Source organism: Toxotes jaculatrix, chromosome 14 (assembly GCF_017976425.1).
Source record: "Toxotes jaculatrix isolate fToxJac2 chromosome 14, fToxJac2.pri, whole genome shotgun sequence".
Classification (NCBI taxonomy): Eukaryota; Metazoa; Chordata; class Actinopteri; family Toxotidae; genus Toxotes; species Toxotes jaculatrix.
Window position 1 is genome coordinate 3,272,438 of NC_054407.1, and position 16,999 is coordinate 3,289,436.

The 16,999-nt window shown below is 41.5% G+C and overlaps 1 protein-coding gene across 1 annotated transcript in view; it reads left to right on the forward strand.

Annotated features, from left to right (window-relative positions):
* LOC121192901 (cadherin-18-like) overlaps positions 1-16,999 on the forward strand; it is a 114,962-nt gene that overhangs the window by 85,010 nt on the left and 12,953 nt on the right. Inside the window, exon 8 of the mRNA XM_041054891.1 lies at positions 12,231-12,355. Within this exon, the coding sequence (XP_040910825.1) occupies positions 12,231-12,355 (125 nt within the window). The remainder of the gene's footprint in view (positions 1-12,230; positions 12,356-16,999) is intronic.

The following is a 16,999-nucleotide window of genomic DNA, read 5'->3' on the forward strand; positions in this document are numbered from 1 at the left end:
CCTCACAGTGACTGGCTGCTGCTGAACCACAGGTGTGTATGATGGGGAGAGCAGGACAAGATTGTGGTCAGACTTGCCCAGTGGAGGGAGTGCAGTGGAGGTGTATGCATTGGTGACATTAGCATACAGTAAATCCAAAGTCTTATTGCCTCTTGTTGTGCACTGGACATACTGATGGAACGTGGGGAGAGTGGAGGAGAGACAGGCATGGTTAAAGTCCCCTGTGATGAAGATGAAGGCACTGGGATGTTTAGTCTGCAGGTCGGCAGTGACAGAGTGGATGACGTCACAGGCCGCGTCTGCTTTACCGGTCGGAGGAATATAGACGGTGATGGCGATAACGTTTGTAAACTCCCGTGGCAAATAATATGGACGAAGTCCGACAGCAATAAGTTCCACGTCTGGACTGCACACGCACTCCTTGACGTGGATATGCTCCGGTTTACACCACCTGTTATTGACGAGCACAGCGACTCCCCCTCCTTTCTTCTTACCGGCCGCAGTGGTGTCCCGGTCTGCTCGCACCGTGTGGAATCCAGTGATCGTAACATTTGAGTCCGGTATCAGTCCGTGCAGCCACGTTTCCGTAAAGCACATGATGCTGGCCTCTCTGTACTCCTGCTGGGTCCGTGTGAGCGCCTCCAGCTCGTCCATTTTGTTTGCCAGTGACCTGACGTTCCCCGTGATGATCGCGGGGACACAGGGTTTAAAACGCCGCTTCCTCAGCCGTCTTCTCACTCCTGCCCTGCATCCTCGTCATCTCCTCCTCAATTCCTCTGGGATTTGGGGCTTCTCTCCGGCCACGAAGGATGGCGGCCTCAGAGCCAGCAGCTGATCTCGTGTCATGATGAAGATGCTGAGGATAACAATGGGCCCCCCCACACATCAGCAAACTCAAATACTAGTTGTGAAGGACTTAAGCTGAAAGCTGGACAAGTAGTTACATACACAGACAGCTGAAGTGGCCAAGCACACACTGGAAAAATCCTCAGCGGGGCAGGAAAGTCCACTGGAACATACAAAAACTGGTACAATTTACAGTACACAGGGCCTGAGGAAATTGCTGGCACAACTGGATCAGTGGACTTGGGACAAGTGGACAATCTTCAGCTGGGTCCAACTGAGCATGCTGATTTATGTGCAGACTGCCATGAAGAGGACGTACTGATTGTGAATGATGATGCCTTCATGTCTGCCAAACATGCTGAACTCAGCAACTGGAAACAGAACAATGTATTTGAAGAGATGAAAGATGAAGGTCAGAGGTGCATCTCTACAAGGTGGGCGTGCACACTCAAGGAAACACCACAGGGGGTTGTACCCAAAGCCAGATTAGTCGCAAGAGGCTTTGGGGAAGTGAACAGTGAGAAGCTCCCAAAAGACTCACCTACATGCGCCTCAGAGTCTCTTAAAATGATCATGGCTGTTATATGTCAAAAGAAATGGCAACTGAACTCCATGGACATTAAAGCAGCCTTTTTGCAAGGCAGAGAGTTAACCAGGAATGTCTACATTCGGTCCTCCCAAGAAGCGCAGAGCAAAGGAACTGTGTGGAAGTTGAAAAAGTGTGTTTATTCTCTGTATTGGTACAAAAGGGTGAAGGACATTTTGGAGCAATCAGGAGGTACTGTGTCAAAAGTGGACCCTGCAGTGTTCTACTGGTTGGATGACTCTTGCAATGTGATGGGAGTCCTTGCTTGTCATGTGGACGACTTTATCTGGGGGGGGCGTTCAGAAACGTTCTCTATGACAGTCATCCCTCACCTGAAAGCTGCTTTTCAAATTGGACATGAAGAACACAACAGCTTCAACTACATTGGAATAGAGGTTCTCTCTGTGGAGCATGAAATACAGGTGCAACAATGGATGTACATAAAAAAAATCTTCAGCCCATTCCTGTGGACCCCACCAGAGCCACACAGAGAGAGGCCCCTTTAACAGACGCTGAATATGATATGCTCAAGTCAAAGATTGGCCAAATATTGTGGGTGGCGAGGCAAAGCAGACCCGACATAATGTGTGACATATCTATCCTAGCGCCCAGTACAAAGCATGCCACTGTCCAGACTCTGCATTGTGCAAATAAACTGATCAGAAAGCTGAAGTCAGAGATGACTTTGAGGTTTCAGTATTTGGGAAAAGACAGCTCCCTAAAGCTGGTGGTGTTCAGTGATTCATCCATGGGAAATCTTCCAGATGGAGGCACTCAAGGGGGGCATCTAATCATGCTTATGGGAGAGGCTGGAAGATTCTCACCTATATGCTGGCAATTAAAGAGGATCAGGAGAGTTGTTCGAAGCACTTTAGCTGGACAGACTTTGGCACTTGCAGATGGCATTGACAGTGCAGTCTTCTTAGCTACACTCTATTCAGAGCTCACCACAGGTGACCGTGCACGAAACAATTTGCCTATCGTGTGTGTAACAGACAACCACTCTCTTTTTGATGCTATCAAATCCACCAAATCAGTCACAGAGAAGAGACTCAGACTCGAGATCAGTAGTATCAAGAAACTCCTCGGCTCTGGGACTATTCAGCAGATCATGTGGTCAGCAACTAAGGAGCAGCTCCCTGACTGCTTGACCAAGAAGGGGATGTCTGCACTCGTTTTGCTGAGGGCCCTCAGTGAAGGTGTATGGCAGCTTAAAAGCTAAATGGACAACAACAAAGACTTTTTCTCTACTGGTCTACACTCTAGTTATTAGAGCTGAAACTTTAAACCTGGTCATGTGTTAAGGCCACTTAAAGAAAAAAATAATAATTTCTTTGCACTGTTTTTCTTTAAAGAAAAAAGGGGAGTTCGTTATGTGCCACTTTTCCTACTGCGCATGTGCAAATGTTGGGTTGGGTTCGGAGGCGGGAAGGGAGAGATTGGTCGTTGTTGTCATGGTAGAGTTGAAGTAAAGTCTTAAAAACGTACAGTTGTCGTCGGAGTTTATTGAGCTAACAAGTACAACTGATTTGAATTGGCACTGAAATTTTCAAAGGGCAGGCAGTTGTATTGTAGAGATTTAAAACCCAGCTTTGACGAACTTTTAGGTTTGAAGAAGTCACAAAGAACATTAGGAACACTTTAAAAGATCACACAAGAGAAAGTTTAAAGTCTGGGACAGAAAGCTGTTTTGCTGAAGAGCATCAGAGGGAACAAGGTGGTGAGTAGATCTGTAAGATATGGGCAGCAAGAACAGGAAGGGGTTTGAATATGAGGAGAATATTAAAGTCTATCCAGCAGGTCACAGAGAAGCAGTGAAGTAGTGAGCGCTGTCTTGTGGTGGATGGATTTAGAACCAATAGCTGCAGAGTTCTGTATGAGTTTTTCAGGGATGCCAGACATGATGGCATTACAGTATAAATGTGGGGATTAAAGGATGGCTGAATGATCTTACTTCTTTATAAATGTTGTTGTGCTGCCTGCATGTTTTTGTGCTTTGTCTCAGCTGTTTCGTTTCCTCCTCTTGTCTAATTCTCAGTAGATTAGCAGATCGATATAGTTCAGAAATCTGTTTCTTCCAACAACAGGTAACATCAGACAACATTGCTGACACACACATCACTTTAGAATCACTTTAGAAAGTCAAGCAGCTAAATCATCTTCTGAACAAAAGCTATTCTGGCCGGTGCAGGAATCAGGAGCTGCAGTGTGTGATTCCACAGACGCAGGCTGTTGATTTAGACTTTGCAGTGTTCATACACTGTTCAAATACATTTCATCACAGTTCTTGTTTTCAAAGGTCACTTTTTATTTAGTTTTTGTCTCATTTTTGTCATAAAAAAATAGGTCAGCACTGGTGAGGGTATCTGAGGGAGAGTAATTGTTGGTTTAGAGGGAGGGTGTTTAGTAGATATGGCATTTCTGTTTGTCTTTGAAGTTTTGCTTGACCTCAAAAACAAATGACATAAAAGATTAAGGACATTTTCAGAAGTCTATTTCATTGTGTGGAATTCCCTTTAAGACACAGTCAGTGATCTGACAGGACCTCTGCCTAACATGGCAGAGATTACGTGTGTGCTGAATGCATCTGAGGAAGAGTTCATCAGTTCTTTCTTTTTGATTCTCCCCTCTCATTTCTCTCCAGCTGATGCTTATCTTTGTCAATTACCCTTTCTCCTACCCTTTACTGCGCAATACTGACCGTCACCCTGATGCTCAGTCTCTGGGGATTAATCTAAGAACCAAACCTTCTGTGCAGGAGGGATACCCAGCATATAATTTAAGAATTAAAGATGCTACTCCAGCATCACTCTGCTCATGTGAACCAATGGGAAATTAATCTCAATTTAAAATGGGAATACAGATCAGACAGTAGTAAATTAAAAGCCATCCTCCATTATCTTCCGTCTTTTTTTTTTCCTCATGTGACATGCTGATGTTACTGATAGAGAGAGAAAACTTTTAGTCAGTTAATCAGGATGAAACTGTTGGTTGTTGATCTATCTGATAAATACAGGCACTGTAAGCTGGTGTCACTCACAGATGAATTGTTACATTATTGTCTATTGTTTTGAGATTTCAAAAGGTTTGTGTGTGTGTTTTGTTTTTGTTTTTGTTTTTTTTGCTCACTAACATTGGTCTTCATTGGCTGAACTGAAACCTCATTTTCCAGCCCTGTTCATGTTGGATACTCAGCAGTAGAGTACTGACCAACAGCTAACACTGGCTCCTAATAATAATCTGAATCTAACCGTCACATTGAGTGATTTATGGTTAACAGATTTTTATTATTATTATTGTTATTAAAAGGAACAAAAAGGTCTTTGTGCATATTTCAGAAATGCTCCTTTTGTTCTTAATGGCTGGAGGGTGAGTCAGTGTCTGTGTTTGATTGACAGCAGCAGGAGGGGTGTGTCTGTGCTTGATTGACACACTTTGATGTGTAAACTCTGTGGACTTCCCTTTTAAGGATTTTTTTTCTTCTAATAATTAAATTACCATTACAATTACAAAAACTGTGATATTTTGCTTACAGATTTTAGTATTCTCACCAAAGTTTACCACTGTGAAACAAGAGGCCTAACTGTTACATCGGCACTATGTGTGTGTGTCCATTTTTCTGCCGACACCTGCAGCTCGTCCTCTGCTCCATCATTAAAGTCAGCGCAGAGTTACACACACCTGCTTTGTGGTGGTTTGTAACAGTGAGGTCAGGACTAAAGGTCATCTTTGTTCTGTTTGTAGTTGAGACCGGATAAAAAAAAAAAAAGTCCAGCTCTCCTGTGAATTAAACAGAGAGAAGTGAGAGATTTTTTTTTTTTTTTTTTTTTTTTTTAATGTGGTATCTGACCTTCACCCCTGCCTATTACCTGCCGTCTGATCAGAAAGTGCCTCTCTTGCGGTGGCGAGCTGCTCCCCAGATACACTCTATAAGCCTCCTCTAATGGGATGAGCTGAGAGGAGCCCAGCAAAGTAAACCACAGAGGAGAGAGGATTTAGATGAGGAGAGATCACAGGGAGGGAAGAATTGAGGAGATAAGGACAGGATGGCGTTTTAAACAAGATGTCAGGTCTGCAGTTTGAAGTTTACTATCCAAGAACTGTATCTGTAACCCTCTTCTTGTCTAAAGAATCGAAAGTGACCTGTTAATGTAAATGACAGCTGAGAAAAACCACTGCACAACATTTTGCAATGCATGATGGTTGACTTTACCTGAGTTTGCCTGCAACTTAGTTACGTTACAAGAAGCAGTGTTAGTAATATTTGTCCCATGTAACAGGATTTAACCTGAACCTTTTCAACTATGTTAGACTTGTAGAACTTCATTAGGCTGAAGTAAAGAGTATCAAAGTACCACATGTCCACATCATTTGACATAAGAGTCCTTGCAGCGGCGTTGTGGTCAGGCGTATTATTCCACCGTGTGTCATCTAGTACAATGAACAAACAAATAGAAGTTACAGGCTCCACCCACTGAGAATGAGATGTGCAACAACACAATGGAAATGGATGGTGAGGCAGTGCAGTTGCCGATGAGACATTTTTATTTTATTAATCAGAATTTTTTTTTTTTTTTTTTTTATTGTTTTTATTTACAAATGTCATCAGCACCGCCGGCCTATCACAGGGTCCTTTCTACAGTCCGTTTCACCACCTCGTCCTGACACCTGTTTCATGTTCACATATTCTGACTGTGGTCTCACAAAGCAGCGTGAGCCTGCAGTGAGTTTGACTTTGGGTTTAACCCTGGTTTTATGGACTCACAAAGTTAGCTGAGCTTTCTGGCAGCCTGCGCAGCTAATGTGCTGTGGAACAGGTTAATCTTCTGGTATTGGATCCAAAGGTGTTTTAAAATGACAAGTGCAAAACTGAGACAACAATAAAAACTGTGCATGGACATGACAAACAGTTGTGTCAGTAATAAAAACATATATATTACCTCAGGTTAAATTTAATGCTAAAACATGTTTGCTAATCTTAATAGAAGAAGAACGGCAGCTTTGAAGGTGGATTTTTCTTGCGAATTTTCAGCCACTCTTTCTGTAGATCGCTTCAAGTCCTGAGATATTTTTAGGCACACACAGCATGTTTAAGATCTACCCACGACAGATCTTCAGCGACGTTCACGTCAGGGGACTGTTCAAAAGCCATTTCAAAAGCCTCCGCTTGCGCTTCTCGCAGCTGTTCAAGGTGGATTTATGCTATTCTTTGAGTACAAGTATGAGTATGTTTGTATCACTGTCCTTGCATTGTCCAGCAAGTAGTCATTTCCTTCGCCACACCTGATGGACGTCCAAGTAAGGCTGATAAAAAAAAATGAACAGAAAAAAGTATCATCACTAAACATACAGACCAGAACATACACACATTAAGTAAATATGGAAGAGTAGAGCAGCTTAGGGGAGTTAATCAGTTCATGCTCCATACCCATGTTCATCCCTGTACACTCACAGATCTCTTTATACCTGCAGTAAAATGTCAGTGCTGTCAGTGCTTGTATTTGTACTTGAATTTGAATTAAAATAACATTATGTACTAGAGGCATTTCAGTCTATACACTATGATTAATGAAGGGAGGGTTAGCAGCTGAGTTACCTCAGCTTCTACGAACAGGATCCAGAAATCCTCAGTCACTGGAAACTAAATCAAATTTAAAGATTTTCACAAAGATGGATTCTTTCTTTTCTTTTTTTTTTTTTTTTTTTTACTAATGCATATGCTGCTCTACGAGCAACCTGGACTGCACAAGCAAAAACACTTGAGTTCTAGCTGCTCATGTGGCCAATAATAATCTCTCTTCACCATTGGAACAACATAACGCTGAGACCAGGTGTGAACGACACAGGTCAAGTTATAATTTACTTTCATTCTCTCCCTATACAGTGCTCAGTATGGGAGGATGAAATTATGTTCCTTCAAAGCTCTGACTCAACACAGGAAAGAAATGAAACAGTTACGCAACCTGCAGTGGAAAACATCAGTATGTGCTTCTGGCTTGGCGCATTGATTATCTGTGTGTATTGGTGCTTCAGTGGCTGATCAGACAGTTCAGAGGACATTGTATGAAGTCAAACATTGCTCACAGAAATATGAAGAGAAGCCTGATGAATGTTGGCAGCACATTCTGTGGTCAGATGAAACCGGATGGGATCCAGCAGGTTTGGTGTGGACCTGTCCAGGACTGCCACAGTGACTGCATAGTGCCGACCGTAAAACACAGAGGTGGGAGTGAGCTGATATGGACTGCATGAGTCCAAAAGGTGCAGAGGAGATAACATTCATAGATGGCTCTCTGAATACAGGTTTTTATGCCTGAAGCCTCAATGAAAAGATGATTTCTAACATCAAGTTTGACAGGAGAGGAATTTTCCAACATGACAATCATCTCAAACACGCTGCAAAAACCACACAAGAGCTTTTAAAGAAGAGGAAAAAGTGAAAACTATGACCTGGTCTAGTGTGTCCCCCTGACCTGAATCCAACCGAAAACCTTTGGAGTATTTCAAAGCAGAAGGCAGAGCAACAAAAGCCCTGCAGCAAAGAGCAGCTGAAAAGAATCATCTGTGAAGAACGGCAGAACATCACTCCACAGATTTGTACAAGACTGATATCATCCCTGCCCAGGAGGACCCGATCTGTCACTAACAAGAAAGGTGGACACACGAAATATTAAAGAGGGATGAACTGACTATTGATGCATTTGGTTCTTAAGCATGGAACTTTGATTAGTCAAACATTTCTGTTTTTTAAGTTAATTGGATTCATTCTTCTTTGGTTGAAGAATGACAAAACAAATGAAGACAGTTCAGTTCACAGACAGTCCCCGTCCAATGTGGTGGATCTTGAGAGGATCTGTCAGGAAAAAGGGGATAAACTGCCCAAATCCCGGTGAACAGAGCTCATCGAGACTTAACCAAAACTGAAAAGCTGTAATTTCTTCCAAAGGTGGCTTCTACAAAGTACTGAAGAACGTGCACATGTATGTACATAAATGAAAAAATGAAACAGTAACTGTGGCATGTGTGAAAGGCCGGGCACCCTGTGAAGTCATTAGTAAACCCCCTTGTGGCAGATATCACAGCTTGCAAACACTGTCTTTAGCTCGCTAAGTTTCTTGATTTAAGAATTTTCAGCCACTCTTCCTGTAGATCGCTTCGAGTCCTGTGATATTTTTAGGCACACACAGCATGTTTAAGATCTACCCACGACAGATCTTCAGCAACGTTCACGTCGGGACTGTTCAAAAGCCATTTCAAAATTTATTTTAAAGGCGCCTTAAATTTATTTTATCATTTGCATTTTTTTTGTACTGTTCACAAACTACTAACAGGGCAGCTGCATCCCAGAAGTCTGCTTTGGATAAAACACTGTCACAGGAAACAGGAAGGTGGTTTGTTTTGCTGCTGTTGGGCAGGAAGCAGTGAGTACGGCTCTATGTAAGTGTAGGCATTTATCCAGCAATCAGGGCTGCAGAGATAAATAATCCTAATGGCCCATCTTTTTTTATTTAATATTGACTTTTCATATTCAGCGTTCTGGCCTCAGCTGACCTGGTTACATAGGAGACTCGTTGCGTGCTTTTTGATGTGCTCTCCGAAGATTCCAGAGATTTCCTCGCCTCTTTCATTTCAGCGTTCAGTCGATTTTATGAATTCATGCTGCTTCTCTATTTCACAGCATGTCATTTAGGTCTTTTTTTTTTTCTTTTACTGTTAACTTACTGCAGCAGCGCTGATTGGTGTGTACCGCACTGGTGTGGAATAGCTGCTCGGTGCCGTCAATCAAATAACCCTGTGGTACCCGCCCTCGTCATAGTGTTGCCATGATGTGATCAAATGTAAATCGCAGTAAGTGCTGTTAAATTACAGCATATACTAAGCTACTAATAAACATGGTCATTCTTTATGTAATTTCTGTTATTTTCGGTGCATTTGAACCACTCCATCTTTAAGGGTATGCACCTCTGTGAAATGTCAGTCTTTTATGGAGCACAGAAAGTAGTGTCTGCAGCCTGTGATATTTCAGTAATGGTCCTATATTCTATTTTGACCCAGTGATGACTCATATTTGCAGATGAGGCCTCTGGGGACAAGAGATAAGCTTCCGTTTTCTTAGAAAGCTTTCACCACAGACAAATGGTTTATTGGGTCTCCATATATATATATATATATATATATATATATATATATATATATATATATACATTTATTTTTTTTTTTCAAAATTACTTTACATTTTCTAAACATTAAATTTGGACCCTGATGTGATGGAAGTTAGGTGTTATTTACTCACTAAGTTGCATCTTTTTGAAGTTCACTTCAGCAAGGAGACAGAGCAGAAGGAAAACTAAATAAATATTCCAAGAAATAAAATGTGCGAACTTCCTGGTGAGGTGGTTGGATGATTAGAGTTCACTTTTAAAAATATAAAAAAACGTAATGAGGCTACTTCCTTCTGTTCACAGTCATATTACCTGTGACAAAAACACAAGAACGTTATACAAAGGAATTTCAAATGCTCTTCCTGTTCATATATGAGATTATTAGGATACATATCAGTCCACACATGTAGCAGAAAGTGGGACACAAAGGTCTTTAAAGGTTTCTGGAGCAGGAGTTTTAGTGGGTCCCCGTCTTCTTTGTTCCCGTGGGAACAATACACAAAGAAATCTGGCTGCTACACTGCTGCTCCGGTTTCATCAGCAGCAGTTCTAAAAGCCAATACTAAGGAACCAAAGTACTCGAACCAGCTCATTCTGTCTGTGAGATTAGTTCAGACCTCACAGAACTGAGATACTACCCTTGCTTTTTAATGTTCAGTTTTTATTGGTACTAATTTGATGTTACAGTAGTTGTTTGTGAGTTGACTCACTCACTCATGTACACTTATAAATCAGCACAGACTCTGATGTGACTCAGTCTAAGTTATTAAACCATTTATTACCATCATTTTCATTATGTAGACTAAAGACTGACTCAGCCAAACTGGACCTTTAGGTGGCTTTTAGCAGGCCAGTCCAAGTCAAAAGTCCCAAGACGATTTTTCTCCCCAGTCCTCGTCCTTGATTCGCGACGACAGGACATAATTGCCTTACATCCGCCAAGCATCAGTGAGTCATCGTGGTATTTAAATTCTGTTTACCACTTAAGATTACTTTTTTTTTTTTTTTTTTTGGAATGAATGAATTTGTGTCCCTTGACCTGTCTGATTTTTTTATCAGCTGGTACAGTGATAGAAAGAGGAGACCCACACACACATCCAGCGTCCTCTTGTCTCTTTGTATGTATTGGTCTTTCTGGAGGAGTGGAGGTCTGCGTTTGAATGCTGTGTCTGTAGTAAGAAACAGAAGCAAGTGACCGAAGGTATCAAGGTTTATTCTTAAAATCAGTCCTCAACAGCCTTCGCTGCGGCTTTTCTCATTTCTCTGTGCCGACCTTTCCACCTCCGCTGAGCATTTAAAATAAAAGTAAAAAGTTTGTGCAGTTTTCTTTTTGTGGTTTTCAAGTTACTGTCCCTGTAGCAGCTTGTGTTCCAGCCACTTCTGTTCCATGTGTTTATTGATAGAGGGTTTTTTTTTTTTTTTTTTTATGGTCTTTCAGAAAGGCTGACAAGACATCAAGGTTTTCCGAGGATATTCATTAACACGTTATCTGCTGCTGTGGTTATCTGTTCTCTGGAAAGATTTCAGCACTTTGTCATTTTTTTTGCATAGAGCTATGGTTACTTCTTTATCATTCGACAACTTCAGCTCCCCTGAGGTGTGGTTATGGTTATATTTAGACACTCACAGCACTTGGTTAATGTGAAGGAAAGATTGTGGTTTAATACAGAAAAAGCCTACAGAAAGTTCAGACACATTTATTTGCATTTCACCAAAACCAGGATCTTTCACTGATCTTAATCAAAGTGTTTTTGTTGTCAGATGTTCGGGTGCATCAAAGCAGGAAACACTGAATGACTGCGTGTAATGCAAGATGCCAGCTGTGTCCACAGAATGCGTATGAATAAGGGTCATTGAGCTCATTAAAATAATATAAACAAAAATGGTTTAAGGCTCTCAGCAAAAGAAACACACCTAGAAATTCTACTTCTTGTTTCCTACAACCCCCCCCGCCAACCCAGTTCTTATTAATTTGGCCAACTTTGTTCTGATACATAAATTACCAACACTGAATCCACAGGACCTTATGATTAATGAGTGGCCTCTATAGACTCTTCACTGTGTGTTCTTTCTAATAATTTGCCTCCTTTTAGATGTGTTTTTTTTCCCCTGATGTTGTTAGAGGTGAGGCCCCTTTCAGTAATTATGGATCAGCTAATCCACATCTGGATCCACTCCCAGTCTGCGGCAGGATATTAGATGCTGCAAGGCTTGTTATTAGAACTTGTGAGAATCAGGGATTTTGCTTAAAACATTATTAAAAACCCTTTCTAAAAAATATTGTTAAAAACTTATTTGTGATAATTCTTCCTTGTAGAATAATTCTTCTTTTTAGGAACATTTCCATACATACAACATATTAAAACATATTAAACATATTAAAATGTCAACATTTTGTCTTGTTTAAATTAATCTATGGTGTTACATATTTCCTTGTGTACCTTCGGTCAATTACAGTCTACTGAATATCGTGAGTGAGTACAAGTGATGTACAGCTACTTTAAAATAGTATGAGTTTGGAACAGTGCCATTACTTACACTGTCAGCAGGACGAAAAACGATGAGCCTGTCTTTTCTTTGACAGCACAGAGAGACGATGCAGCAGCTGAAAACCTGTTTCTTGTGTTCGTTCTCAGATAACCCACGGATGGTGAGCCATGTCCCCGTCACAATCCAGGTCCTGGATGTCAACGACAACACCCCATCCATCTCTGGGGGAAACAACGCTGTCGTCGTGTGTACGAGCACCAAAAATGGACAGGTACGTTGATAATGCTCCTGCGAAGGAGAACAAAAAAAACCAAAACAAAACAACACTGTGACTGGATGATGATGATGATGATGCCTTGGCCTTAAAATTTGTATGGGGTCATCCATACCATGACCTCACAGTGTCGTATGAAGCGTAACACAACTTACAGCGACGTCAGCCAGGAGTCTTGTGTGTGGTGTGAGTTGATGCTTCACTTGAAGAACCAGCCTCCTCATCTGCTGTGAAGCTACAACACACAAGAAGAACCGAACAAGAGAGGAGGCCATGATACTGTAGTCTGCGTGTGTCATAGGATGACAACATGTGTGCCACAGTGAATAATGGATACGGCGTCCTGGGCTATTTGAAAGAAGATTTTTCATCTTGGGAACAGTAGTTAGATAGGAAAACGATAACATGCATTATCCCATAAACGTGTTTTCAAAGTTTCATAGTTAGCGTAGGTCATGTGATGACAGCTGAATAATGCCATGACAAAAAATAAATCACTGAGCAGCACGGCTGCAGTAGCTGACATGTTCCCTCATTACCATGAACACACAGACTGTAGGAATCACTAGAGCTACCAAACAAGTACTTAATCCACGACTAAAAATAGTCCCTCTATCTCTTCCTGTTTAAGTAACGTTAAAAACCGCTGTGACCAGCTGTTTTAGGAGATTAATGAAAATATACATGTGATGTGTAAAATATCTTCAGGAGGAATTAGTGGGCTCAGGGCTGAAGTCAGAAGGTATTAAGGGACAGACTAATGCATTGTTGGTTTTGGATGTGAACAATAAATAGAATACTGAATAAAGCCAGACTCATCCTTTAAGTGTAGGTGAAACTGCAGATTAATACATGATGACAGGAAACTTTTTAAGATTGGGGTAAAGTCGCTGTTACAAAGCACTGGCAACCACAGCTTCAGTGCAGCTTTCTCTGAGGGCACAGAGGGTGAAAATCTTCAGAGACATGCTCTCAGATTAAAGGTTAAGTCTTCCCTGTTTAGTCCCGTCATTCTCTGACAGAGTTGTTGTACATGATGGAAAAAAAAAGGCATGTTGATGCACCGCAAGAATGAAAACATCTGAACAGAGCTCAGTGGTCGAAGCACGCGCAAATTAAATCTAAAGATGTGAACGTAGCTTCATCTCTCCAACACACAAGCACAAATACATACCCCACTGAACACAAGATGAACACATTCATCCACTCACTCACTCACACTCACACACACACACGCTCAGACACATGCTGGCGCACACATACGTTTGTGTTGATCTGTAGCCTTTTTGTTGTGTGTCTGACACCATCAGTGGGGGATTTATCAGCTGAGCTGCAGACTTTGCAGCTTCTTGAACCCATAAATTATTCAGACTGCAGAGCGCGCTGATGCTTCCGCTGCCGGGCCAGATAGCAGCACAGACGATCATATTAAACCTAAACACAAGCCTGTCTCACTACACCCCCCCCCCCCCCCCCCCCACCCTCCACCGCCACCATCACACTGCCAGCCTCTCTGCTCCACAGCGGGCCGATTCTGAACCAGGAATGATTAAACACTTCTTTCTGTGCTAAGCACAAAGGCACAGATCCTCATCACAGCAGCTACTGTCCTCACATGTACATTCACACTCGCAGATCACACACACACACACACACACGCACACACTCTGTCTTATCATTTGTATTGCTCTCTCTTGTTATCTGTCCACTGCTTTCTCTGGTTTTTATGCAAATTTAATCTCAAGTTTGTGTGTGTGTGTGTGTGTGTGTGTGTGTGTGTTTTGTGTTTTGTGTTTTGTGTGTGTGTGTGTGTGTGTGTTTTGTGTTTTGTGTGTGTGTGTGTGTGTGTGTGTGTGTGTGTGTTTTGTGTGCATGTATGAGTATGTAATCATTTAGCTTGGCTTCAGGCAACAGACAACACATGCTACCACAGTCAATGTTGAAAGAGGATTCTTCTTCTTCTTTTTTTTTTTTTTTTTTTTTTTCTTAAATTTTCATGTTGTTGTCACTGCATTAAATTGACACATGGAAATTTTCATGCATGGCACATCAGTCTGGTGTGACAAATTTTTGCTGCTGCATTTAGGAATTCAGCTGCGCTCTACATTTGCATAATTGATTTCCAAACGATGAGACTGGCTGTTTAGGTTGAGGGGGCATACAGTACATTTCATTCTCATCTTTTGTTTGCTGTATTAAGTGCATGGAGACCAGTGGCAGATACAAACCTGAGGGCTCGGAATACATTTCTACACAAACAGTCAAGATGCCTGCAGAGGACAGTGACACCATTATTTAAATTGCAGCATAAACTGGAATAGATTTCGGTTCAAGTTACGATTGTTGCTAACAAGCTAAAGCACCAGTGTGTCAAAAACTCTGTTTTCGTTAGCTTAGAATGAGCTGTTTATATCTACATGATGAGCAGGACCTCTCCCACAGAGCCCGCCATGTTGCACTACCATGGTTCTACAGAAGCCCAGAGCAGACAAATCAAACACTGGCTATAGTCCGAACATAATCAGGGGCAGTTATCCACATTCAGGCTGGTGCTTGTGTCGATCTGTGGGGGGGGGGGGGTGGGCCTTCATTTTATGGAAACCATTCCAACCATTCCAGGTCCACCTGGAGCTGACAGGCGTCGCTTGTCTTGAGCTGACTGGAAATGAGGCTTTCAGTGCATCGAGCATCTGTCATCCCTTCACAACAAACACTGACTGGTAACCAAAAATAAGCAAATGAAAAAGCAAATGATAAAGCAGATGGTGATCACATGTGTGAAATAATGTGTCCATATATATGTGTGTGTGTATATATATATATATATATATATATATATATATAGAGAGAGAGAGAGAGAGAGAGAGAGAGAGAGAGAGAGAGAGAGAGAGAGAGAGAGAGAGAGAGACTGAAATGAATAGCTTTGTTTTTCATAGTCTGTAAGAATTTGCCTATTGTTCTTCTTCTTATTCTTATTATTATTATTATGTTATGTAGGTTACCAACCAATAAATAGCACATGTTCCCATAATAATCTGAAATAAGTGGTGTTGGAAGTATGGCGACATATAGACTTTGCACACGGGTAGTTTGTGAAATACTGTGACTCATTAAGGTTAAATAAAAAGACAATTTGCTATTGGTCAGTGGGAATTGGAGTCAAACCCAATGTGTTTGGCTCCACTGGTCATGGCAGTTCCATTGAAATGAATTTATCTGTTGCTAAATGTCACCATTTTAATGCAACCATGTGACCGAGCCAATATACTACAAATTTTCTTCAAAATAAAGAGTCAGGCCAAACATAAAATGTTTGCACCAGGAGCGTTTACAGCTGCACTCCACTGCCCCAAAGCTGTAAACTCTTATATTGTCACCTTTGGCAAACTTGTTTGCAGATTGTTTATTTGCACCTCCAGCAGCTACAGAACAACAATCAGATCCATGTGAAATCGTGTTTGACCAAACGCAGAGCTACGAGAATGCAGCTCTACCAACTCCTGAAGGAAAGTTTTGGCTTTTCAGCTGCTAAATGCTCCTCTATGTTCATCAGCTTTGACTAAAGTCTAAGTGATTTGTTCACACAGTCTTTTAGTGGATTACTGTTGATGCAAAACACTGAATGTAACAGGATGGAATGTATTGTTGCAGATTAATACGATGTATTTACATGTATATACAGTGAACTGTTTACTTCAATGATCCATGTAGGATGCAACAAACAGAAGCAACAATAAGGTCTGTGAGTAAAAAGAAGATTGTCCAAGAACTTGTCAACAGAGAACATAAGGGTATCCACTCAGTGTAAGAGCAGATTGGTGAAGGCGTGAATAGTCATTTTACAGTGTCATGATCTGCTATGATCTGCTGTGAACAGTTCTAACTTTGAATAGGTTATTTCTTAGTTGAATCTGTTATTTGGAGTGACTTCAGGGTGCCTGTTATGTGACAAATAGAAAAGATATTTGCTGTGTATTAGTTTTGTTATCTAAGATGTCCAGACTTAGAAGCTGGATAGGTCAGAACCAGAGAGCATGTAGAACCTTATAATTAGAAGGTTACAAGTTGTTGACGATCTCTGGTTCTCAGTGAATTTGGCCTAACCTAGCTTTCATGGACGCTGGTGAAGAGAAGTCGTCGACATATACAAGAGATTCATTTCTCTTTTGTGGCAGTAAACACAACACATGAGCCTCATGCCTGAGAAATTTCAGACCTGACAATTTTAACTTGGCCACTATAGCAACACTCAAAAATGCACATGCAAAATGTGGTCCTGGAGACACCTGCTGTACCAGGAACTACTTTTGTGTTCTTACTGGCAGGTGTTTATATGTCCATCCGTCCGTCTGTGGACAGATTTTGTCACCACGTTAGCGTTACACCTGTGCAAGATGCAGACAGGAAATTTTTACAGGTGTGTAGTTCAGATCAAAATGCAGTTTGGAGATGGGTTTGGTCCGAGCAAGGGTGCTGGAATCATAGGGGTCTGAAGTAGGGAAGGGTCCATCAAAGAGCCATGATGCTGCCACTACCATGCTTCACCATAGAGATGGTGTCAGCCTGGTGATGAGCAGCACCTGATGTTCGTCAGAGATAGTGTTTGCAGTTGTGTCTAAAGGGTTCTTTTTTTTTTTTTTA